Genomic DNA, 24252 nt, shown 5'->3' with positions numbered 1-24252 from the left:
GATTTTATAAAACCTTCCCAACTTGTTTCATTGCTTTCATAGTTTCTTCTCTGCAAATCCATCTCATATATCTCTACCAGACCACATGCCACCTGCCAAATTTAAAATGTTTTGTTTCATCAGTCACCTATTTAAAACTCCTGAGTGCTATTCATTGATTACAGAACAGAATATTGATTACAGGATAAAAGACAGGTCTAGATTCAAATCACAACTCTTCCCTACCACTATCTTTGATAAGCTGTTTCAAGCAACTCACTTAAGCATTATGACCTTTGATTTATACAACTGACAAATGGAAATGTTCAAGGTTTACATACCAGAATTCAGCCAAATTTAAAAATCTCCCTTCCACATAGCTTAATTATTCGAATAGAAAATAGGAAAAGATCAATTTTTAAAGCAGCAAAAATATATCAATAGCAGTCAAACAAGGAGGAGCGTCATGTCATAGCGTTCAAAAATTAGTGGCTACAGAGTTCTCACTGTGGTTCAACAGGAGTGCTTGGATGCAGGTTCAATCCCTGGCCCAGCACAGTGGGTTAAGGATCCGGCATTGTCACAGTTGTGACTGCGGCTTAGGTCACAAATGCTGCTCGCATCTGATCCTGGCCCGGGAACTCCACATGCATGCTGCGGGACAGCCAAAAAAGAAAAGGAAAAAAAAAATGGTGGCAATGGAGGAAAAATACAGAAGTTTCCAAAAATTTACAGATCAAAGCTCAGAGCAGTATGGTTAGCCTTTTAATATCATTCTCCAACGAACGTAGAAAAGATAAATGAACAAGATCCAAAAAATTTAAACCACCCTCCTAACCTGTCCTGCAACATGGGAAAGAGTGTTTCGGACGAGCTATGAAGAACCTTTGGAGAAGACCAGAAATTTTGCAAGTGAGGAAAAGTTTCATCCCAACTACCTTCATGTCCTACCCAAAAAAGGAACCCTTGGGACTCTCTCTTTAGGGATCTTCCAGCTGAGGGGGAAATGGAGGGGCTAGCAGAACAATCATAAACACCCGGAGGTAATGATCTCCAACAATAAATAGGAATTTAACAGAAAAGGAGGAAAAAAGAAGGAAAAATTAGAACAAGAGTCTCTGAAAAAGACAAAGTGAAGAAGAGGTATTCTTAATTTATGAAGGAAATAATCTGCATACGTATTATTGATACAGGGCAAAACTCTCATTTTATTAGTCATCTTTTCCTCAGAGGAAGAAACAGTGGGAGTTGGAAGAGGAATTGCTGTTGGGAAGAAATGGATGAATGTGGAAAGGAAAAAAATGGGTGGCATTGAAGGAGAGAATCCAATAAACAAAACAAGACAAAATTTTATTTTATTTTATTTTATTTTATTTTATTTTATTTTATTTTATTTTATTTTATTTTATTTATTTTGTCTTTTGTCTTTTTAAGGCCATACCTGCGGCATGTGGAGGTTCCCAGGCTAGGGGTCTAATCAGAGCTGTAGCCACCAACCTACGCCAGAGCCACAGCAATGCCAAATCTGGGCCTCATCTGTGACCTACACCACAGCTCATGGCAATGCCAGATCATTAACCCACTGAGCAAGGCCAGGGATCAAACCTGAAATCTCATGGTTCCTAGTCGGATTCATGAACCACTGAGCCACGACAGGAACTTTTTTTTAATTCAAATTTTTCTTTTACTTCTATTTACTCCCAAAGCAGTAAATACACAGGTGATGATAAAAATAAAATAAGAGGAGGTTAGTGGATGTGGTTCCCCATGCATTATACACATTCCACAGAAGCCCATACAAAGTTCATTGCAAATGGCGGCCTGCAAACTTTCCAGATCAGAGAAGGCTGTGGACTTTATGCCAGGTATATCAAGACCCAGAAAAAACTTTTTCTTTTTTTTTTTTTTTTTGCCTCACTGACAACACTGGGTCCTTAACCTACTGGGCCACAAGAGAACTCCTCAACGTAGAACACCAACCAAGGGCAATAACTCTGCTATGCAGGGAGCCATGTTGTCCAGGCTCTGACATCCTTGCTGTACCTGCACTGGGGCAATCTCCTCTTCTCGGAGCAAGCTCTGCAGTGCCTAGACATTTCCATCTGGGTCTATTTAGGAGTTTTTCTATCATAGATGAACAGTCTTCCTCTAAAAAGTCAGTGAAATGCAAAGCACTCTGTCACTTCCTCTCCAAAGAAAACTTTCTCTTCAACCTCAGCTTTGTGTGTAGGCTGGAGATGGGTGGGCAGCTAAAACTGGCAGAACTAGTTTAGGACCATATACTTAAAATGTTCCACACAAATGGTCTGGTATCTATCTTTAAAATGAGAGTCATGTATCATTTTGCTGTCAGTTGTGGCAGCCTCCAATAGAGCATCTGGTTATTTGTCTACCATATCTTGCCTTATATCATTACCGATGGGGTATTTGTAACTTTCTTCAGACAGAGACTGTAGTACCTATTTTTTAATTTTTATTTTTAAGGAAAGACCACTTTTCCCCTTACTCCTTTCTACCTATGCACATACTACCCACCTTTTAGTACTGGAACAAGTCTACCTTTTCCATGAACTAGTCTAGTTCTCTTTCAGCCCCATTAATTTTCTTGTCTCTGAACTCCTCCAAAACTTTGTTAACATGATATTTTATATCACCATTTAAAGTTTTATTTATCTTACTTCTTCAGTGAAACCTTAAGCTCTTCAAGGATATGGATTATCTGACACAACTCTTTAGAGAAGGTGTTAAGTAACATTCAAGAAATATTCAAATAAATACCATGTGAAATCAGATTTAAAAAATCAGCTTATTCACATATAAATTTTGCTTGTGTTTTATATCACACTGAACTAATGAAATTCAGGTAGGCATTATCATAGAATGTGAGAGCAAAAGGGGACTTCAGAGGTCACCAATTCTGCAGTTTACCCCATTTTAATGTGTCAGGACACCACCAATGCTGCCTCCCTTCACCCTCTGCTGACCATTCTAGTAACTGCACCTTCTTGAATCTCATTTCAGAATGACTGTCATTTCTCTCAAGTTCCCAAAACTGTTTAATGCCAGTTTTTCAGTCTACTGTATATAATATCACTTGTTCACACTCCAGAAAAATTAAAATTCTGTTACCTATGATTAATATTCATTTAGGCACTTGAGTTCTAGAGCCAGATTGCCAGTGTTCATAAGCCAATTCTTCCACTTCATAGCTTGGATTTAGCATCCTAACATCTCTGGTCCCAGTTTCCTGATCTGAAAAGTGAGAAGAAAGAAAATATTGACCTTGCAAGACTATCATAAGACTAAGTGAATTAATGCCAGCCAAATACTGAGAACTATACCTGGCAAAAAGCAAGTCCTCATTATTCTTACTGTTTGGTGGTGGTAGTTGTATTTAATAACTTTCATACCAAAGATGAAAGTTTCTTATTTTTTCATTCTAGTACACTAAGCTCCTAAAAAAGACACACATTTTCTTCTCTATCTTTAAATCCCTAGCACTGTGCACTGTGCCTGGCACATAGTAATCACTCAGAAAGTGTTTTTAAAATACAATATATAAATAGTATGATTATTAAGCATATAGGCTTTGGGCTCAGACTACTTGAGTTCAAATTCTAACTCTGCCATTGGAGACAACATTTCTGTACCATTATTACATCCACAAAAATGATAGTGATTACAGCACTTCCTTTATAAGACTATTTCAAGAATTAAATTATTATGTTCATGGAAAACACATTAAGATCTGACACACTGTAAACAATCCATAAATGTTAGATAATACTGTTTCTAAAGGTTTCTTAAAGTAATGCAGAAAAAGAATGTTACCTGACATTTCAGTAAAAAGGATGTTGCAGCCATAAAGCCATCAGCCACTGCAGCCACCCTGTAGCACCTTGAGTAGACTCAGAATGGAGATGAGGATGGAGAAAAATAGGATATTGGTCTTAGATATCTAAGGCGCATACCAAAGAAAGAATTTCAATATGCCCAGATTCTCATATCTTCCCATTACAGAGAAAAGCGCTACATTTTTAACTCGTGATGGTTGGGGGAGTGGGGGGGAGTGTGGGTGTAACTAGCACCAATCTTTTGATGTTCCACTACCTGTCTTTTATTTTATTTTCTACAAAGACCCCTGTATATCCTGGCTCCTCCAGTACCTCTTCAGAACATTTCCTCAGAGGTGAGAGGCTATTTCCAGGCTGCAATCCTAGTAATATCCTGAATAAAATAGAATTCTCAACTTTTAGGTTGTGCTTTTCATTTTCCTTTGATGACAGTTTTGTTCATAGAGTAATATAAGCAGACATGTAAGAGCATCTGACAAGTCTGAGTCTTAATAGCGATGTTATTCATTAGAATAATAGTCTTGAAACTTGCTTAGCCTCTAAGCCCTACGTTCTGATCTAGAATTCAGGTAATATAACCTCATTCTCTAAATCTGTTGTAAGAAATTAAATGAAATTGAGTAGATAAAATGATTAACATTGTGCCTGAAGCATTGTAATGCTACAAAAAAAAAGACTTGTTTTATTTTTACTTCTTGTTTTTATTATTAATATCTTTGCTAGTAAGGAATTTTAAACCTAGATAAGAAACTAAGAAATATATGTAAGAGTTCCCATTGTGGCACAGTGGAAGCAAATCCGACTAGTATCCATGAGGATGTGGGTTCAATCCCTGGCCTCGCTCAGTGGGCTAAGGATCTGGCATTGCCATGAGCTGGGATGTAGGTCACATACACAGATCCCAAGTTGCTGTGGCATCAGCCAGCAGCTCCAACTCTGATTTGAATCCTAGCCTGGGAACTTCCATATGCTGTGGGTACTGCTCTAAAAAGCAAGACACACACACACACACAAAGCAGAAAGAGAGAGAGAGAGGGAGGGAGGGAGATAGAGAGAGAGACGGGGAGATAGAGAGAGAGGGAGGGAGAAAGAGAGAGAGGAAGAAAGGAAGGGAGAAAGAGAAAGAAAGAAAAGCAGTCAAGGAAGTGCAATGATCAAGCAGAGTCCTAGTTCTTCAAGGGAGATACATAACAATATATCTTTGAGTTCTTAGGAACCAAGGCCCCCACGCAGATAGAGGCTGAGCACAAGATTCTTTAAACACCACCCTGTTATCTTATCACCTGACCCCTCAGAAGAAAGACACACACCCTGCAGCCCTCACTCCAAACTTTGCCTTTGAAAACTCATCCTCCCAAATCATCCAGGAGTTTGGGTCTTTTGAACAGGCATTGCCTTTACACTGTCAACTAAAAAAATGCACAACCTGAAAGTTGAGGGTTAAGTTTTATTTGGGGTGAAATTAGGACTTAAGCCAGGAGTACAACATCTAAAGTAATCCTGAGAAACCGCTCTGAGGCGGCGAGGGGGGGAAGCTAGGATATATGAGTTTTGCAACAAAGGGAAAGTGGTAGTGATGCTAGAACTATGTTACCAGAATCTGGGTTCTTGTTCACTCAGTCGAATGAACTCCTCGAACACACAGGCAGCAAACAAGCAAGCAAAGTCTATTATAGGAAAACAAATAGCTCCTAGGGCTGCTGGGAAGGGGGAGAAGAGCCACCACTCTCTTTTGTCCTGTAGGGGTTTTTAATCCCTTAAAGATGGGGGGGTACCAACATGGGATCCAGAAAGATGTGGTTTTCTCCCATTGGCCTTGCCCAGTTACCTATAGCAGTCCTTGTCCAAAAGGGGTTTTAGGGGTGGAAATGTCCCATGATTTCCTTGTCCTGCTCTTCCCTTAGACTGAGTCATCATTCCTCTCATTCCTTTTCTATCAGTTGAGGAGTTGGCTAGAGATTAATGTCCTTGTGGGGAAAGGCACACTTCCTACAGTAAACAGGGCCTGTGAGGAAGGCACACTTCCTATAGTAAACAAGGCCTGTGAGGATATTACTCTCTGGAGCCCTTAAACCACAAACTTTAATCAATAGCCATATCAAAGAAGGCATCAGAAGCCCATGCTCCTACACTGACTACCTGAGTTAGTATTCAGCCTCAGTAGGAACAAAAGGTTTACAGATAACCAGATTTATGGAAAAAAGATTTACAGGAAAACAGTTTCTATGGGAAAATGTAAAGACATGGGCTTACTGGAATCACTCCTTTGATAGGCACCTCAGCTGAGGACCAGTCTTTGTTTCTTTCCTGAGTTTCCTCAGGGCTCACTGGCCTACCCTTGGGAGTGGAGGTTCTCACAGATGACATCTTTTGTTTTGTCACTTAACTACAGCCCTGGAGGCAGTATTTCAGAAAGCTCTGGGAGTTCCCGTGGTGGCGCAGTGGTTAATGAATCCGACTAGGAACCATGAGGTCGTGGGTTCGATCTCTGCCCTTGCTCAGTGGGTTAAAGATCCGGCATTGCCCTGAGCTGTGGTGTAGGTCACAGACGCGGCTCGGATCCTGCGCTGCTGTGGCTCTGGCATCGGCTGGGGGCTACAGCTCTGATTAGACCCCTAGCCTTGGAACCTCCATATGCCGCGGAAGCGGCCCAAGAACTGGCAAAAAGACAAAAAAAAAAAAAAAAAAAAAAGAAAGAAAGAAAGAAAGCTCTGAATACTGACCCAAAGAGGAAAGAGGAGATATCAAGATATGTCATAAAGGTGACGGGGGAGGTGCATGCAGCCATGAACACATTTTACAGAAGTTTGGTGCTGGTCTTGTGAATGCTACTGCTAGTCACAGACATAAGTCATCACGGACAGACATTAGTGTTTTTCTAGCTATGAAGAGATGCAAGAATCAAGCTCACAAAATCTTCTCCTAAAAACACCTAACTAGGAGTTCCCATTGTGGTGCAGTGGTTAACAAATCCAACTAGGAACCATGAGGTTGTGGGTTCGATCCCTGCCTTGCTCAGTGGGTTAATGATCCGGTGTTGCCGTGAGCTGTGGTGTAGGTCGCAGACTCGGCTCGGATCCTGCGTTGCTGTGGCTCTGGCGTAGGCTGGCAGCTACAGCTCCGATTAGACCCCTAGCCTGGGAAACTCCATATGCTGCGGGAGCGGCCCAAGAAATAGCAAAAAGACAAAAAAACAAACAAACAAAAAAACATCTATCTGAAGACCTGTTCTTCCAGTTTTCCCATAGTGCAGAGTGCCTTACTCCTGCTCACTGCAGGTTGACAGCTGCAGTGGCTCATGTATTACTCCATGTAGAGACTACTGGCAAGTACCAAACTTCAGTTCACAGTGCCTTGCTGGGCCCTGCGATAAACACTGTACTTTACTTCACCACAACTTGGTGTCAGTAAATTGTCTTTGCTGTATGGCAGGCATGTGGACTCAAGTTTGGTTTGGTAAAAAAGTCTTGATTTTTGCCAAAATTCAGCCTTTGTCTGCTGGTGCCAAGTTGAAATGCGGAGACAGAGTTTTGGGTAACGGAGAAAAAGATAAAGAGTTCCCATCATGGTGCAGTGGTTAACGAATCCAACTAGGAATCATGAGGTTGTGGATTTGACCCCTGGCCTTGCTCAGTGGGTTAAGGATCCGGCGATGCCATGAGCTGTGGCGTAGGTCACAGATGCAGCTTGGATCCTGAGTGGCTGTGGCTGTGGCTGTGGCATGGCTTATTAGACCCCTAGCCTGGGAACCTCCATATGCTGTGGGAGCGGCCCTAGAAAAGGCAAAAAAAAGAAAGATAGCTTTACTGCTTTGCCAGGCAAAGGGGTCCACAGCAGGCTAATGCCTTAAAGACTGCGCCCCCTTAAAGAGTTACGAGATGGTTTTATAATTTGGGGAGCAGAATAAGGATCAGGACTGTAGATAAGGATCAGGGTAGAGGCAAGCTTGCATTGTTTCTCAAAGCTGTGGCCCCAGAACTGCTTCTGGTGGTCCCCCTTCATCCAAGAATGACGAATGAAGAATGTTTCAAGTAGTTCTTTGATTTATTTGGGGGTTTTAGTTCTACTGAAAGGCTCAGAGATATTGTTATCTATATTCCTTGAGGAAGAATTGGGACCCTGCCCCAAGTCTGCAGTATTGCCTCTTGACTGCTCCTCCCTGGTCTCAGCCTCTCATTCCTTCCCCAATTAGCAACTACCCTTTGGAATTCAGGGAACGTCATGGAGTCTGAGGCTTATTCCCTAAAAACAAGAAATGGAGGACATAGAAGGTTTGTATGCCTAGGAGCCCCATAGCGCACTAGATTGGTTACACAATCATTTACGAGTAGAGAAGATCAGTGTGGGCTACAGCGATAATATTTTCTGAAAGAGATTACAGAGGAGCAGAATTTGCCACCATAAACTATGTCTCTTTGGCATATGAATTGTTTTAAGTTGGCTATTTTCTGAGAAACAGCAGATGAGGAAAGGACCTGAAAACCAAGTAGGAACTGCCCTTTTGTGAGAAACATTTAACTCTCTATTTGTAAGGTTGTCTGCCTCTCAGTACCTGGAAGAGGAGGATGAGCAAATCTCTAGAAACTTTTCTCAATGGAAAAGGCAAGGATTTTTCCTCTGCATCACAATCTTCCTGGTTTACCATGCTTTTCCTGGTAACTGACTCTCCCCGAACTCAACATCCTCTTTTGTCTCGAGCTGGGGATGGTATTCAAGGTGAAGCCATTTTGGAGAGTGCCTCATGGGTTTCTCCCATGGGTACATGTTTGGTTTTATTTCATTTTCTCCTGTTAAATCTGTCTCATGCCAATGTAATTGTTAGACCAACCAGAAGTATCTAGAAGGAAAGAGAAAATTTTCTCCCTTCAGTGGTCTAAGACAGCTTAGATCACTGAATTGCCAATTCTTATGCACGATCCCTGGATGAGCAAGTCTTTAATCAATAAGTGGGTTTCCCTATGGGACCACTGCACAGTATGAGGATTCTGCCTCCACCACTCCTGTACATTTCTCAGTTGCCTGAGAAATTTAAAACCTTCCTAGAGGAGTTTTGTCTCTTTTCTTCAGGGCAAAAACTCTCATCTAATACCTTCACTTTCATCCCGACAAATTCTATTAAGGCAGCTGCCCTGAGGAAAAGCATCACATCAGCCTCTTAACTAATGACTCAGCCAAAACACTCAGTCTCCTTCAGCTCAGCAAAACCTGGTATCTTTCCACCACACCACCCCCTCAATACTGTTAGACTGGTTGGGTATTTCGCTGGTATCTTTCAACCAGCCCTCACTCCAAGTACCTTTCAAGTGCGGGGGCCAGGTACCTGTTACACACTGCCAAATAAAACTCAGGATCATCAACCAAGATGAGGATTTAAGAACCAGTAGAGGGAGTTCCAGTTGTGCTGCAGCAGAAACAAATTGGACTAGAATCCATGAACCCACTTCCATTCCTGGCCTCGCTCAGTGGGTCTGGGATCTGGCATTGCCATGGGCTGTGGTATAAGGTGCAGGCACAGCTCATGTCCCACATTCCTGTGGCTGTGGTGCAGGCTGGCAGTTGTAGCTATAATTCCACCCCTAGCATGGGAACCTCCATATGCCTCAGGTACAGCCTCAAAAATACAAAAAAAAAAAATTATATGTAGAGATAATAAATGAGTAATTATTTGTCATGGAAATTAGGTTAGAAAGTTTTGAGGAAAAAACTAAAAATTAAAAAGGTATTTTACAAAAAGGAAAAGATCTTCAATTAAGTCACCAAACAATAGGTTCCAGAAGAGTTTTCAAATAATATCAGGTATCATAGATTCAAATTTTGAAAATTGCAAACACTTTTCCTTTAGATTAGATATGCAATGAGTGACACTGTAACAACTGGACACCCACATTCATTTTTTTTTTTTTTTTTGTCTTTTTGCTATTTCTTGGGCCGCTCCCATGGCACATGGAGGTTCCCAGGCTAGGGGTCCAATCGGAGCTGTAGCCACCGGCCTACACCGGAGCCACAGCAATGCAAGATCCGAGCCGCGTCTGCAACCTATACCACAGCTGACGGCAACGCCGGATCGTTAACCCACTGAGCAAGGGCAGGGATCGAACCCGCAACCTCATGGTTCCTACTCGGATTCGTCAACCACTGCACCACGACGGGAACTCCTATTATTGTCACATTAAATGTAGGTGATTCTCTTTACAAGCTGAAGTTGCCAGATAGACAGCTGTCAAAGTGGATGGTTTCTTTTCACAGATTTTGAAAAACATAAACAAGTTCAGTTTAGTGATGGGCATATGTGTGACTTTGTAGTTTCTGTTCATTTTTTCTGTGCTTAAAACGTTCAGAATAAGAAACTGGAAAAAAAGAAGACATGCATAGCCAAATCCAATCCATTTCAAACAGTCCATTTTATGCTTTACCTACCTCTTTGAGGGCTTTTCTTGTAGAGTCCAGGACAAACTGACTTATCCCTTTTCCAAGTTTTTCTGGTACTTTTTTTTTTTTTTTTCAAGGATTGCACCTAGGCAGCATAAGGAAGGTCCCAGGCTAGGGGTCAAATCAGCACTACAACTGCCAGGCTATGCCACAGTCACGTGGGATCCGAGCTTGGTCTTTGACCCACACTACAACTCACAGCACAGCAGGATCTCCCACCCACGGAGCGAGGCCTGGGATTGAATATACATCCTCATGGATACCAGTCAGATTCATTTCCGCTGTGCCACAAAGGGAGCTCCTCTCCGGTACTTTTAATTTAGCATTTAACAGTCTGCCTTGTCCCGGTCCAAATAAATACATCATATATTTCCGGAAGACAAAGTGTAAGGTTCTGGTAGAGGGGTACAATAACAGCATATAGAAAGTGAACACCTGTCTTAGATTTATTTTGAGACAGTCTTTACTAGTCAAGAGTTGTTAGTAACAAGATTTAGGGGGGAGGGATGAGAGCCTAAATTAGGATGGAAGCAATAAAAATAAAAAGTTCTGGGAATTCTGGAAAACGTTAATACTCTTCATTTACACTTGGCTTCCATTAGTTTTCACAAACAGACATCCAAGCCTGGACACCTTTACAAATCCCCTGGCTTTGTAACATCACCTTTACAAATCCCCTGGCTTTGTAACATCACAGTTATCTCTAACTGGGAGAGCGACTTTAAATAGAATTCTTCAAGCATTTATTTCCAACTCGCTAAGCCAGGAGCTTTTAGATAAGGCTTCATCTTACACCCTTGTTTCCAAAACCTTTCTCCACACCCACACACGTAAACAGTAATAGACAGCCCTAGGGCTATTTGTAAAATCAAATTTACTTAAGTGATTCAGATTCCCACTGTTTAAATTTTAAGCACAGAACAAACAGTCTTCGCCTTGAGTCCAGCAATGTGAACTTTTGGCTCCTTAAAGCAGAAGCGATCTGGGTGGGTCAGAGAGTAAAAAAAAGTCAAGTTCGAAAGCCCGGGGGCTGTCTTTGCGCCAGGATCCTGGTCACTGCCCTCTGACCCAGATTCTTCGCCAGCCTACCGGCCCCCTCTTAATCCTCGCCTCCGCCGCTTCCTCCCCCTCGCGGTTCCATCTCCGCACCGCTGGCAGCCTCCGCTTCTCCCCAAGAGGGCGGGTAGTCTGAACTCAAAGGCCTAGTGGGAAGCGGGGCCTCTTCAGGAACCACCTCTGCGGAAGAGTCAGGCCCCAGAAGCGCGCCAGACCCCTTCCCAAGATGGCGCGCACGGCGTAGGCGAGGCCAAGAGTGAGCGTTCAGCTAAATCCCGCACACTCAGCGGGTTCCGTCTTCCACGTCCCTTTCAAAGACTCTCTTCGCAGGCCCCGCCCCCTCCCGCCCCAGAGCTCGGTGCGGGTGGGCGGGGCCCGGTGAGTCATGCGACCAAATTTAAGCGGTCTTGACCCAAAGGGTGGTTTAGAGATTGAGTCACCGGACCGGTTGGCGGCATGGCAGCGATGTTTAGGCGAAGCTGCAGGGTGAGAGGAAGGGCAGGGCTCGGCGGGGTGGGGAATGGAGGTTGCGATGTTTGGTGAGGGGGACCTGGACCGAAAATAGGTGCGGTCGGGGTGGGGGGAGATTCTGCTTCCGGGGCGCCTTGGCTCTCCTTACCCAATCCCGGGCAGCGGCTGGGATTACAGGCCCTCGCCTGGCTTTCGCGCCCACCCTTCCTCTCATTGTGGGACTGAATACTTCTGGGGTTTTCGCTCTTAACTCTATCCCCTCGGCACCCGCTGTCTATGTAGGCGGCGTCCACTTTTCAGAATATCCTTTTTCTTTCTCTGGGCTGAGATCCTTCCAAAGATTTCCCATCCTACACCGAAGTACATCTATCTCCGAATTGGGCGGGGAATTACAGAATTACACCCAGTTTTTGCCGAACTAGAGTAGTATCTCGGAGAAAATTCTCTACCGGCTATCTCCAGCCTAGGACGGAAGTCATAAATTTCATTCTGCAATTGATGTATACTGGAAAGTGCACAACTCAGATGAACTTGAATCTTGGGTGTCTGCCAAGTCACGGGGAAAAGGAAAATGGAGCAGCTGCCCTTCAGGATATTTAATATGGTTAATAACACTTGGTTTTGTAAGAAGGAGAGGAACGCTTCCACATTGTGTGCCTTTACAAAAAGGGGGGATGGAGTTCCCTGGTAGCCTAGTGAGTTAAGGATTCAGTGTTGTCACTACTGAGGGGAAGGTTGATGCCTGGCCCTCTTTGTGCAGCAGGAGCAGCCAAAAAACAATTTTTTTTAAAAGAAAATCCTACAGCAGAATTTTTCTTAAAGCTTTTTGTATATCCTAGTGTTGTCTCCTGTTTTTTTGGGGGGGGGGGGTTGGCTTCATTTACCCGGAGGCATATGGAAGTTCCTAGGCTGGGGTTGAATTAGAGCTGCAACACTGGATCCCAGCTGTGTCTTCACTACAGCTCACAGAATCGTCAGATCAATAACCCACTGAGCAAAGGCCAGGGTTTGAGCTCTTGTCCTTTGCTCATGGATACTGGTGGGGTTCATTACCACTGAGCTACAATGGGAACTCCCTCACAGACTTTAAATTGTTTGAGTTACTAGGTATATTTTGCTGTCTTAAATATTATTGATATAGTCACATAAGACTGCCACTTAAACTTCATTTTAATTAAGAAAGTTATGTCCTCGACCAAAATAGTAGCAGTTTTAGAGTTTAGAATAATTCTAATGCCTGTTGTCCAGTATTTGTCATTGCTGTATAAGTTAATGGGCTCTGACAGCAGAAATTGGGGGAATTTTTTTTTTTTTTTTTTTTTTTAGGGCCACACCCAAGGCATATGAGAGTTCCTAGGCTAGGAGAAGTTGGAACTGTAGCTGCAGGCCTATGCCACAGCCACAGCAGCTAGGGATCTGAGCCATATCTGCACCCTACACCAGGTAGGATCCTTTAACCCACTGAATGAGGCCAGAGATCATACCTTAGTCCTCATGGATTCTAGTCAGCTTTGTTACCACAGAGCCACAATGAGAACTCCAGGCAGAAATTGGGGGATTTAAAAAATGATTTTAGGAGTCCCTGTCGTGGCTCAGCAGAAACAAATCCACGAGGTTTTGGTTTTATCCCTGGCCTTGCTCAGTGGGTTAACGATCCGGCGTTGCCATGAGCTGTGGTGTAGGTCGCAGTCTTGGCTTGGATCTGGCATTGCTGTGGCTGTGGTGTAGGCCGGCAGGTGTATCTCCAATCAGACCCCTAGCCTGGGAACCTCCATATGCTTCGGGTGCAGCCCTAAAAAGCCAAAAAAAAAAAAAAAAAAAAAAAAACCCTGATCATCTCATTAATTACCCAATATTGGCCCCATTTTCCAGGTTTGAAAAGAAGTTAATTGCAGGTCTCTGGGAATTGCCCTTGGCTTTAGCAACCTTTGTACTCAGTGTAACATGTTTTCCTAAAAAAACCATATAGAAATTTTTTGTAAATTATTTTAAATACAGTAATAATCCCTTATTTAAAGTCTTTCAGCTCACCATTTTACCTGTATTGGTGAATTTATTTATTTATTTTTTTTTTTTTGTCTTTTTGTCTTTTGTTGTTGTTGTTGTTGCTATTTCTTGGGCCGCTCCTGCGGCATATGGAGGTTCCCAGGCTAGGGGTTGAATCGGAGCTGTAGCCACCGGCCTACGCCAGAGCCACAGCAACTCGGGATCCGAGCCGCGTCTGCAACCTACACCACAGCTCACAGCAACGCCGGATCGTTAACCCACTGAGCAAGGGCAGGGACCGAACCCGCAACCTCATGGTTCCTAGTCGGATTCGTTAACCACTGCGCCACGACGGGAACTCCATGTATTGGTGAATTTAGAATTTTCATGCAGTGCTATCTAAACATACATTTAGAAGAGTCAAGTTTTTGGTCTTTTTCCTGGGATTTTTTTTTTTCTTTATAGAATCTAATAACCAATTAGGATACTAAATTGAAGGATTGATACAGCAAAGTGGTTGATAGCATGAGCTCTTAATATAAATGTCAGAGCAATAATCCTGATTCCTTTCACCCACTGAGTGAGGCCAAGGATCAAACCCTCATGGTTCCTAGATTTGTTTCCACTGTGCCGCAACAGGAACTCCTATGTTGTCCCTTTATTTTATTTATTTATTTATTTTGTCTTTTTGTCTTTTCTAGGGCCGCTCCCGTGGCACATGGAGATTTCAAAGGCTAGGGGTCTAATCAGAGCTGTAGCCACCAGCCTACAACAGAGCCACAGCAACAAGGAATTAGAGCCGCCTCTGCAACCCACACCACAGCTCTCGGCAACGCCGGATTGTTAACCCACTGAGCAAGGGCAGGGAACAAACCCGTAACCTCATGGTTCCTAGTTGGATTTGTTAACCACTGCACCACAACGGGAACTCCTATTATTGTCACATTAAATGTAGGTGATTCTCTTTACAAGCTGAAGTTGCCAGATAGACAGCTGTCAAAGTGGATGGTTTCTTTTCACAGATTTTGAAAAACATAAGCAAGTTCAGTCCTTGGTCTTTTAGTATATTGTTGAGTTTCTCTTTTCTTTCAATGTCTAGCTTACTAGAATTGCCTAGAAATAGTTTCATCAAAAATACTTGAAGTGTAAATTGTGTAATTTTGGCTGTTCTTAAACAATTACTCAAAAGTTCCAGTATGGTTTCCAGTTTGATAACTTTAATAAATGTAAGTGGTTACTTTTTGTGTACCTTGAACTGTTAAGGGTATAAAAATGGCTTGCAAAGCAATGATACCATATTTTTATGTTTTTGAAGAAATATAAGTATATTTCAGATAGTAAGACAAGTAGTATATTAATGGTTTATAGTAGAGTTGACAAACTTTTTGTAAAGGGACAGTAACTGTTTTTGACTTTGTGGACCATATGGTTTCACAACTCTGCTATGAAAGCAGAAATAGACAAGATGGTATGGCTGTGTTCCAGTAAAATTTTATTTATAAAACTGGTTGGTACCATAGTGTGCTGACTCCTGGCTTAGAATATTTTGAGAATACTTCCAGAGAACAGCAGAACATATAGAACTTGGTTTTGTCTTATTTATTTTGTTAAAGTGAGATATCTTAGAAAATGGGATCCTCCAAGGAGAAAATTCCTAGAGGCATGCCTGGGAGGCTCATAGGGACGGTATCAACGTTAATGGTTAATGTAGTGCAGTGGGTTAATGATCTGGCTTCTCTCTGTGGAGGCACTGGTTCAGACCCCAACCCAGTACAGTGGATTAAGGATCCAGTATTGCTGCAGCTGTGGTGTAGGTCACAGCTTCAGCTCAGATTCAGTCCCTAGCCAGGCAACTTCCATATACTGTAGATACAGCCCCAAGAGAAACAAAACAAGAACAAAAAAAGTTGATGGACTAGGCAACTCTAGAACATAGTATAATAACAGCCTGTTGTTGCTCCCTATCCCAGCTTCCCAATCACAAGTGTTCTAGAGCTTGTTGGGGAGATTTCTTGAATAGTGGTCCTAAGTCTACTAGTACCCCTGAGTGTTACTTCTCTTAAAAACACTCCATTTTGGTAGTGCAAATACTACTAATTAGTTTTATTTGCATTGGGTTTAAATTTTTTTTTCCTTTATCCGTTTAAATATCTGATAATTAGCTTAATACAGAAATAAAATTATGATTGAAAGCATTTAAGTCATGACTTAAACTATGTTCATGAATGTGGTTCAAGTTGCTCTATTTATAATTATCAGTATTTTCTCACTTGATTGTTGTTTAATTTATCAAATTTATTGCAATAAAATTCTTTACAGGTACTGAGAAGTCTTTCTCATTTTGGCTGGAGATCACAACATACAAAAGCTGTCCCACAGTGTGAACCAGGATCAGGATTTAGTTTTGGTATGTTTTTCCTGTCCTTTGACTTTGAACTTATGTTTCATATGCATATATATATATATGTATACACTATATATGTGTGTGTATGTGTGCAGCTTTTTATATGTGTCTGGTATATGTTTGTAAACAAACTTGGTAATGTCTGTCAATGAACAGATCCAATCACCAGCTACAGATTGTTCAGTTAGTCACATCCTTCTTCCTGATCATGTTTTCTTCAGCGTAATACCCTATACATAAATCCATATTAGTAGCATACATATATATTCTTGCCATTTTTCTTAGGTAGCTAGCCCCAAATAAATAACGAATTCACAATTATAAAAGCATAGTTTTCAACTTAGAAATGAATGCAACAAATATTTCTTAAACGTTTATTAGATCCACAATGCTAAGTGCTTGCTAATAACCCAAAGCCTGTTTTGGCCATAGTATATCTGAACTGCAGTTTGGTGTTAGTATATGTCGTTCTCAGTTTTGGGCTCAAGGAGCCATGTGATGTCAAAAGGAAAAAAGAATAAGATTTTCCTTCCTCTTTTCTCTCTAATATAAAGACCCCAGGCAAAAAAAAAAAAAAAAAAAAAAAGAAAGAAAGAAAGAAAAGAAGTAACTCCTTTCTTAAGCATCCTTTGCCTCCTAAAGTGCTTCTTGCTTCAAAATTATTACCTTTCCTCTAGTTAATTTATGTAATTCCCTTGTGACTCAGTGGGTTAAGGATCCGGTGTTGTCACTGCTCTGGCTCAGGTTGCTGCTGTGGCTTGGGTTTAATCCCTGGCCCAAGATAAGAACTTCCATGTGCCATAGGCATAGCAAGAGATGGGATGGGAGGGCAGGAGGAAAAAAAATTTTTCTCTGTTCACTTGGTCTCAGAAAATAGTTAAAAGGCAGCCAGATAATTAACTCATACCTAGATAGAAATAACAAACTCAAAAGTCTTTTTTTGCTTTTATTTTTTTGTCTTTTGTCTTTTTTTTTGTCTGTTGTTGTTGTTGCTATTTCTTGGGCCGCTCCCGCGGCATATGGAGGTTCCCAGGCTAGGGGTCGAATTGGAGCTGTAGCCACCGGCCTACGCCAGAGCCACAGCAACGTGGGATCCGAGCCGCGTCTGCAACCTACACCACAGCTCATGGTAACACCGGATCATTAACCCACTGAGCAAGGGCAGGGACCGAACCCGCAACCTCATGGTTCCTAGTTGGATTCATTAACCACTGCGCCACGACGGGAACTCCTGCTTTTATTTTATATTTTAAGATTGTCAGTGTCCTTTTTTTTTATTTATTTGTTTTCTGTTTTTGGCTGTACCAGTGGCATGCGGAAGTTCCTGGGCCAGGAATCAAACCCGCACCACAACAGTGACCCTAGTGACAACACCAGATCCTTAAACACTGAGCCACTGGGGAATATTCCCTGTTAGGATCCCTATAAAGTTTAAAAACAAACAAACAAAAAAAAACAGGATTAAGTGAAAATTTTTAAGCAAAGTGAGAAGAGCAGTTTGGACACTAGATCTTATTTCCTCATTGAGATGTTTTGCATGGCTTTAGTATGATGGCTATTTAGTTTCAGTTTGTTGCATACAAATTCATGCTCAACAGTAAGAGACTAGTGGGAGAAATCTGAGTGACAGAAGTTGAGATAGATATGTTTACAAGAGAGGTTGTGGAACTCAAAGGAATAGGGATAACAGCTATGACCACTTGTATCTGGTTCTTTAACTATAAAAAGGGCTTAATAGCTACAGTACAAGATTTATTTCAAGATTAAATTGAGTCCTAGCACATAGTGACTGGATCAAAGTAGGTTCTCAGATAATACGTAATAGATCCCTAACTTCCCTACCCTTTACCCACCCATAATCTTGATATGAACTGGCCCCAATTTTCAAAGTAAAGTCATGTTTAGAAGTAAAGTTGTGGAGTTCCCATCGTGGCGCAGTGGTTTTCGAATCTGACTTGGAACCTGGAGGTTGTGGGTTCGATCCCTGGCCTTGCTCAGTGGGTTAAGGATCCGGCGTTGCCATGAGCTGTGGTGTAGGTTGCAGACGTAGCTTGGATCTGGTGTTGCTATGGCTGTGGTGTAGACCATCGGATACAGCTCCGATTAGACCCCTAGCCTGGGAATCTCCATGTGCCTGGGAGCAGCCCTAGAAAAGGCAAAAAAAAAAAAAAATAGAAGTTAAATTGTGATGTGTAAAAAACTATACTGAATCGCTATACTTTTACTGATAATTCATTATAAGACTATGGGGCTATTATTTCCTCAGTCTGGCTTTTGCTTGTTTATAAAATGAGAGATTTGATCTTAGGCTGTTCGGGTGAACACCAAATTTCTAATGTCTTTTACATTTTATTTCACAAATCCCTAATTACTCTGTCTTTATCTTTCTTGCTCATTCTTGCCTTTCTGCCTTTGCTCTCATTTTTCTTGCCTGCAATGCCCTATATATTTCTTCTACCTTTTACCTATCCTTTGATGTTGGATGCCACCACAATGAAACTATAAAAGCGTGGATTTGAAAAAATGCAGTAGTAATTGGCTTTTATTCTCGGTCCATCCACCCTATTCACTTCATTAATTTGAGAAGCCTTCATACCACTTTTGCCAGTTGCTTTGTGCTAATTTATAAATATAAATTATCTGAGGTTAAAGGAGTAAAATTGAAATTATGGTATTAATATTCTTATATGATATTTTGGAATAAGTTTCATTGCTTTCTGGTCACTGGTCATGTCTTATTTCCCTGATTACATTGATTCTTGAGTTTAGGGCATGTGATACATATTGGTTTCATTTCATTGTTAGTAAATATTTAATGAGTCTGCTTTGGAGCTAGTAATAAATAACAATTTTTTAAATAATTTATATATATATTACTCATTTGTAAAACTGGAAATGTTACCTGCCAGTTTGGTGTTAGCATTGACATAGATTTATTCATATAGTACAGTGAAATCTTGATTCGTCTGAAAGTGCATTGTAGTCTGACTTTCTGGTTATCAAGGTTAAAGTCTCCATTACAAATAAAAATTTCTATACACTGATTTCATTTCCTTAACTCATTGTCCTATTTTAATGTTTTGTAAATAATAACTTTCCCTTAGAGCTTACTGAACAGCAGAAAGAATTTCAAGCTACTGCTCGTAAATTTGCCAGGGAGGAAATAATCCCAGTTGCTGCAGAATATGATAGAACTGGCGAGGTAGGTGTATGTATTTTAAGGGTGGAAAAGCCTTGTACATTTTTTATGATTTTTAAATATAACTTTTTAAAGTTTATTATTATTTTTTTCTTTCAGTACCCTGTCCCACTACTTAAAAGAGCCTGGGAACTTGGTTTAATGAATACACACATTCCGGAAAGTTTTGGTAATCTTTATTTACATTTTTAATCCTAGGATGCATATGAATGAGAAAAATTTTGAAAAATTCTGTTTAGTCATTCTTTCAAATATTTGTTGCCATGGAATGGCTTTCTACCTTTGTGTCCCTGTTCCAACTTCTGTATTTGCCAGCTTTTAAAAGCCTTGTGCTCATCACATTGAAGCATTTTTCCTTCTTTATAGCTGGTTCCAGTATTAACTTGATCTTAATCCTTGGTAACTGCTCTGTAGAATTGGTTGATTTGTTGCATTTTAATTTTGCCTTCATTTTTACATTTTATTGAGACTTTTGCCTTTCACTCCTTTCCTCAAAGGGTCAGAGTTTTAGCAGAGTTGAAACAAGTTTTTACAAAATCAAGTTGAAACAGAAAGACAGGTCCAGATTATAAATAGTAAGAGAATTTATTGAAAATTTTAAAACATTTTAGAGAAGGATACTTTGTTTGTTTGTTTTAGGGCTGCACCCGCAGCATATGGAGGTTCCCAGGCTAGGGATCTAATCAGAGCTATAGCTCTTGGCCTATGCCACAGCCACAGCAATGCTGGATCCTTAACCAACTGAGCAAGGACAGGGATCAAACCCACAACCTCATGGTTCCTAGTCAGATTTATTTCCGCTGTGCCACAACGGGAACTCCAAAGAAGTATACTTTTGTTACTGTATTAGCCATAAAACTTATAGCTACTTGTGTTATAGATGGTGTATTTGCAATTTTGTTTTTAAAATCAATTAGGTTATAGCTAAGTAATTTAAATACTTCACCTTTTTCCGTCAAGATGTGCTATGTATTATAATGGGCTCTTAAAACATTTTGATACTGTAGGAGGTCTTGGACTTGGAATTATTGATAGCTGTTTAATTACTGAAGAACTGGCTTATGGATGTACAGGGGTTCAGACTGCTATTGAAGCAAATACTCTGGGGGTAAGCTACGTAAAAAAATTAATTACCTTACTGGGCTGTTGTTAATGAAACAGTACTGCTAGTTTAGGTTAGTTAGTGGAACACAGTTTTCTTTAAAAAGGAGTACAAAGTTCTGCAGTGAAGGCTGGAGTTCTTAATTCTATGAGTTGGTCATTCTGGCCTTGTTGTCTTTAGTACTCAGAGTCCTAGCTGTCCTTGTGGGGAAACTGTACCCTTTGACTATGGCTTTAGTGGTAATTCTTAGACAAGGGCATTCAAGAGAAGGATTAGAATGGCTTGCTGCTGCTGCTGCTGCTGCTGGCAGGACTGAAATTTAGTGAGTAATTCTTAGGCCTGATCATATATACTATGTCATTACTTATAAATTTTAATCTTGTGTATTTTACTATAGTTGATTTTTACATGTTATATTATCAACAAGTTCTGTATAGCTTAGTTTTATGAAAATACTGATTTACAAATTTACATCCTCATGGTTTTAGCTCTCTAACATAGAGGCAGAAGAAAGGCCAATTCTTTGGACTTACCCTAGGGAGAAAATAGTTCTCTTGTTTTGAATTATTGTCTTTGAGTATACATACCTAATTTGAAAATATCCTGCTTTTTTAATGTCATTTTTTCTTTGGTTAATAGCAAGTGCCCCTTATTATTGGTGGAAATTATCAACAACAAAAGAAATATTTGGGGAGAATGACTGAGGAGCCATTGATGTGTGTGAGTATGCAGCTGATGCTCTATTTCACATTTAAAGAAGGGAATAAGTGTGCTGTTTTTCCTTTTCAGTCTACATGTATACGTGGAGCTATAACACGTTAAGACAAAAGCAGCATATTTAGGTGCAGTGATGTTTCTGGGATGCCAAGAAAGTGTCATAAAATAAACCTCTTGCTTATTTCCAGAAGAAAGATAACCTACTTATGACGTTTTCAGAATGCCAGAAAAGTATCATTAACAATCTTTTAGATTAATTCCAGGAGAGAAAGACATATTTAATGGTTTTATCTTTATTTTCACTTCATCCTGTTTTTTTAAAAAAACATGTATTAGGAGTTCCCTTTGTGGCACAGTGGAAATGAATCCAACTACTATCCATGAGGACATGAGTTCAATTCCTGGCCTTGCTTGGTGGGTTAAGGATTGGTGTTGCTGTGAGCTGCAGTGGAGGTCACAGATTCAGCTTGGATCCCGCATTGCTGTGGCTGTGGCATAGGCCGGGAGCTGTAGCATCGATGCTACCCCTAGCCTGGGAACTTCCATACACATTGGGTGTGGCCATAAAAAGCAAAAAACAAAAAACAAAACCATGTATTATATAAACTACCTCTAGTCCTGTTAGCATGTAAGGCAAAAAACACTAATAAAGAAAGGTATGATGGGAGTTCCCGTCGTGGTGCAGAAGTTAACAAATTGGACTAGGAACCATGAGGTTGCGGGTTCGGTCCCTGCCCTTGCTTGGTGGGTTAAGGATCTGGCGTTGCTGTGAGTTGTGGTGTGGGTCGCAGACATGGCTCGGATCCCACGTTGCTGTGGCTCTGGTGTAGGCCAGTGGCTACAGCTCCAATTAGACCCTTAGCCTGGGACCCTCCATATGCCGAGGGAGTGGCCCAAGAAATGGCAAAAAGACAAAAAAAAAAAAAAAAAGTATGATGCTATACTCGTCTTTTTTTTTTTTTTTTTTTTTTTTTTTTAGGGCCACACCCACAGCATATAGAAGTTCCCAGGCCAGGGGTCAAATCGGAGCTACAGCTGCTGGCCTGTGCCACAGCCACAGCCACTTGGGATCTGAGCCACATCTCTGACCTACACCACAGCTCACAGCAATGCCTGATCCCCAACCCATTGAGCAAAGCCAGGGATCAAACCTACATCCTCATGGATACTAGTCAGATTCATTTCTACTGAACCACAATGGGAACTCCTATACTCCTTCTTTTAAATATTTGAATACAAGGTGGACTGGGAATAAAATAGTAAATACAGCTGGGCTCCTGGGAGTTCCCATTGTGGCTCAGCAGGTTAAGAACCTGACTAGGATCCATGAGGATGCAGGTTCAATCCCTGGCCCCGCTCAGTGGGTTAAGGATCCAGAGTTGCCATGAGCTGTGGTATAGATCGAAGATGCTATACCATGGTATAGGCCAACAGCTGCAGCTCCAATTGAACCCCGAGACTGGGAATTTCCACATGCCCAGGGTACTGCCCTAAAAAGAAAAAAGAAAAAAAAAAAAAAAAAAAACTGGGCTCCAGCCCATAAGTTAGCAATCTGGTAGATCCTTACCCAAAATGTATTCACAAAATTATAAAATTCATAGGATTGTGCAAAATAAGTAAATAATAAATTCTTCATAATTATGTATAAAAGAATGTTACTAATTTGCTTAGCTTACAGTGTGATGAAGAGAACAGATTGCAGTGCAAACAAAAAAAAGGCTTCTGCTGAAAATGCATTGTAAAATTAATCTTAATTACTAGAAAACAGTCAGATAAGAGCAACTCTGAAGAACCAGCCATTTTGTATAGAAACACACAGACCCATACACTTCATACATAAGCTGTAAAAACTATGTCTCGTTACAAAACATAGGAATGTCTGATAGCATATTTCGGGAGGGAGATTTTCTGAAGGTACTTAAAATATACAATTTTGGTATGTTAAAGGGTTATCTTTTCTGGACAGTTCATTTGTATATCTTTTTTGTAATGACATTGAAAAAATCTTTGAATCTCTAGGTAGGAATGTTATCTAGTTAACTCACCTGAATCTCCTCTACTAAAATACTCCTGTGAGAAAGAGCATGTAGCTCATGTTTTCATGTCTGGGAGTCACAACCTTCTAGCAGCTCTGTTTGGAAATATCTCTGACCATTAGAATGCTCATCTAGATTACATGCCCCTGAGGGAAAGGATTGTGTCTTTTCCTTTTATAATTTCACCACCTGATACCATAATAGGTGTTCAACAAATTTGAATAACTTCACAGTAGTTTTTTCCTGTCAATTGAAATTCTCAGAGTTCCCTTCACAGCTAAGCAGAAATGAATCCAACTAGGAACCATGAGGTGGCGGGTTCTGCCATTGCTGTGGCTATGGCATAGGCCGGTGGCTACAGCTCTCATTCAATCCCTAGCCTGGGAACTTCCATATGCCGTGGTTGCGACCCTAAAAAAGACAGACAGACAGACAGACAGACACAGACACACACACACACACACACACACACGCAGACACGCACACACGCGCGCGCGTGCCAGATTCTCTTCCTTGGCTGTATAGCCTTCAGGTATTTGAATGTGGGTCTTTTCAAAACTAATTGGCCATAATTTTTTCATCTTTTCTTCATATAACACATGGGTAAAATCCCATCACCTTCTTAGTAATCACTGACTCAAAAATGTTATAGAGCGAAATATAGTACTCTAGCATGGTCTGATGAGTACAGAGTAGGATGTTCTATCACTCTTATTTTAGATACTATACTTTTATAAATATAGCTTGTAGCATTAGCACTGTTCATTTACATAAAGCTTACTCTTTTTTTTTTTTTTTTGCTTTTTAGGGCCGCATATGGAAGTTCCTGGTCTGGGGTCAAAATAGGGTTGCAGCTGCAGGCCTACACCACAGACACAGCAACACAGGATCTGAGCCACAACTGCAACCTGCACCACAGCTCACGGCAGTGCCAGATCCTTAACCCACTGATCAAGGCCAGGGATCGAACTCACATCCTCATGGAAAATAGTCAGGTTCTTAACCCGCTGAGCCACAAC

General features: G+C 41.0%; 1 protein-coding gene across 3 annotated transcripts in view; it reads left to right on the top strand.

Moving 5' to 3' along the window:
• Positions 1-11744: 11744 nt before the first annotated feature.
• ACADM (acyl-CoA dehydrogenase medium chain) overlaps positions 11745-24252 on the top strand; it is a 34436-nt gene continuing 21928 nt past the window's right edge. For 2 of the 3 annotated variants that reach the window (XR_014805014.1, XR_014805013.1), the window contains exons 1-6: positions 11745-11804; positions 16095-16182; positions 19284-19381; positions 19478-19547; positions 20386-20486; positions 21120-21200. Coding sequence is in view for 1 of the 3 variants with exons in the window: in NM_214039.1 (NP_999204.1) it covers positions 11775-11804; positions 16095-16182; positions 19284-19381; positions 19478-19547; positions 20386-20486; positions 21120-21200 (468 nt within the window). In the remaining 2 variants the exon portion in view is untranslated. 3 annotated transcript variants of the gene reach the window in all.

This window comes from Sus scrofa, chromosome 6 (assembly GCF_054392235.1).
Source record: "Sus scrofa isolate SSC_HxYL_T2T_F1_AM1 chromosome 6, Sscrofa_HxYL_maternal_Yorkshire_Landrace_v2.0, whole genome shotgun sequence".
In the NCBI taxonomy this organism is placed as follows: domain Eukaryota; kingdom Metazoa; phylum Chordata; class Mammalia; order Artiodactyla; family Suidae; genus Sus; species Sus scrofa.
This window is presented reverse-complemented; position numbering and strand designations above follow the sequence as displayed.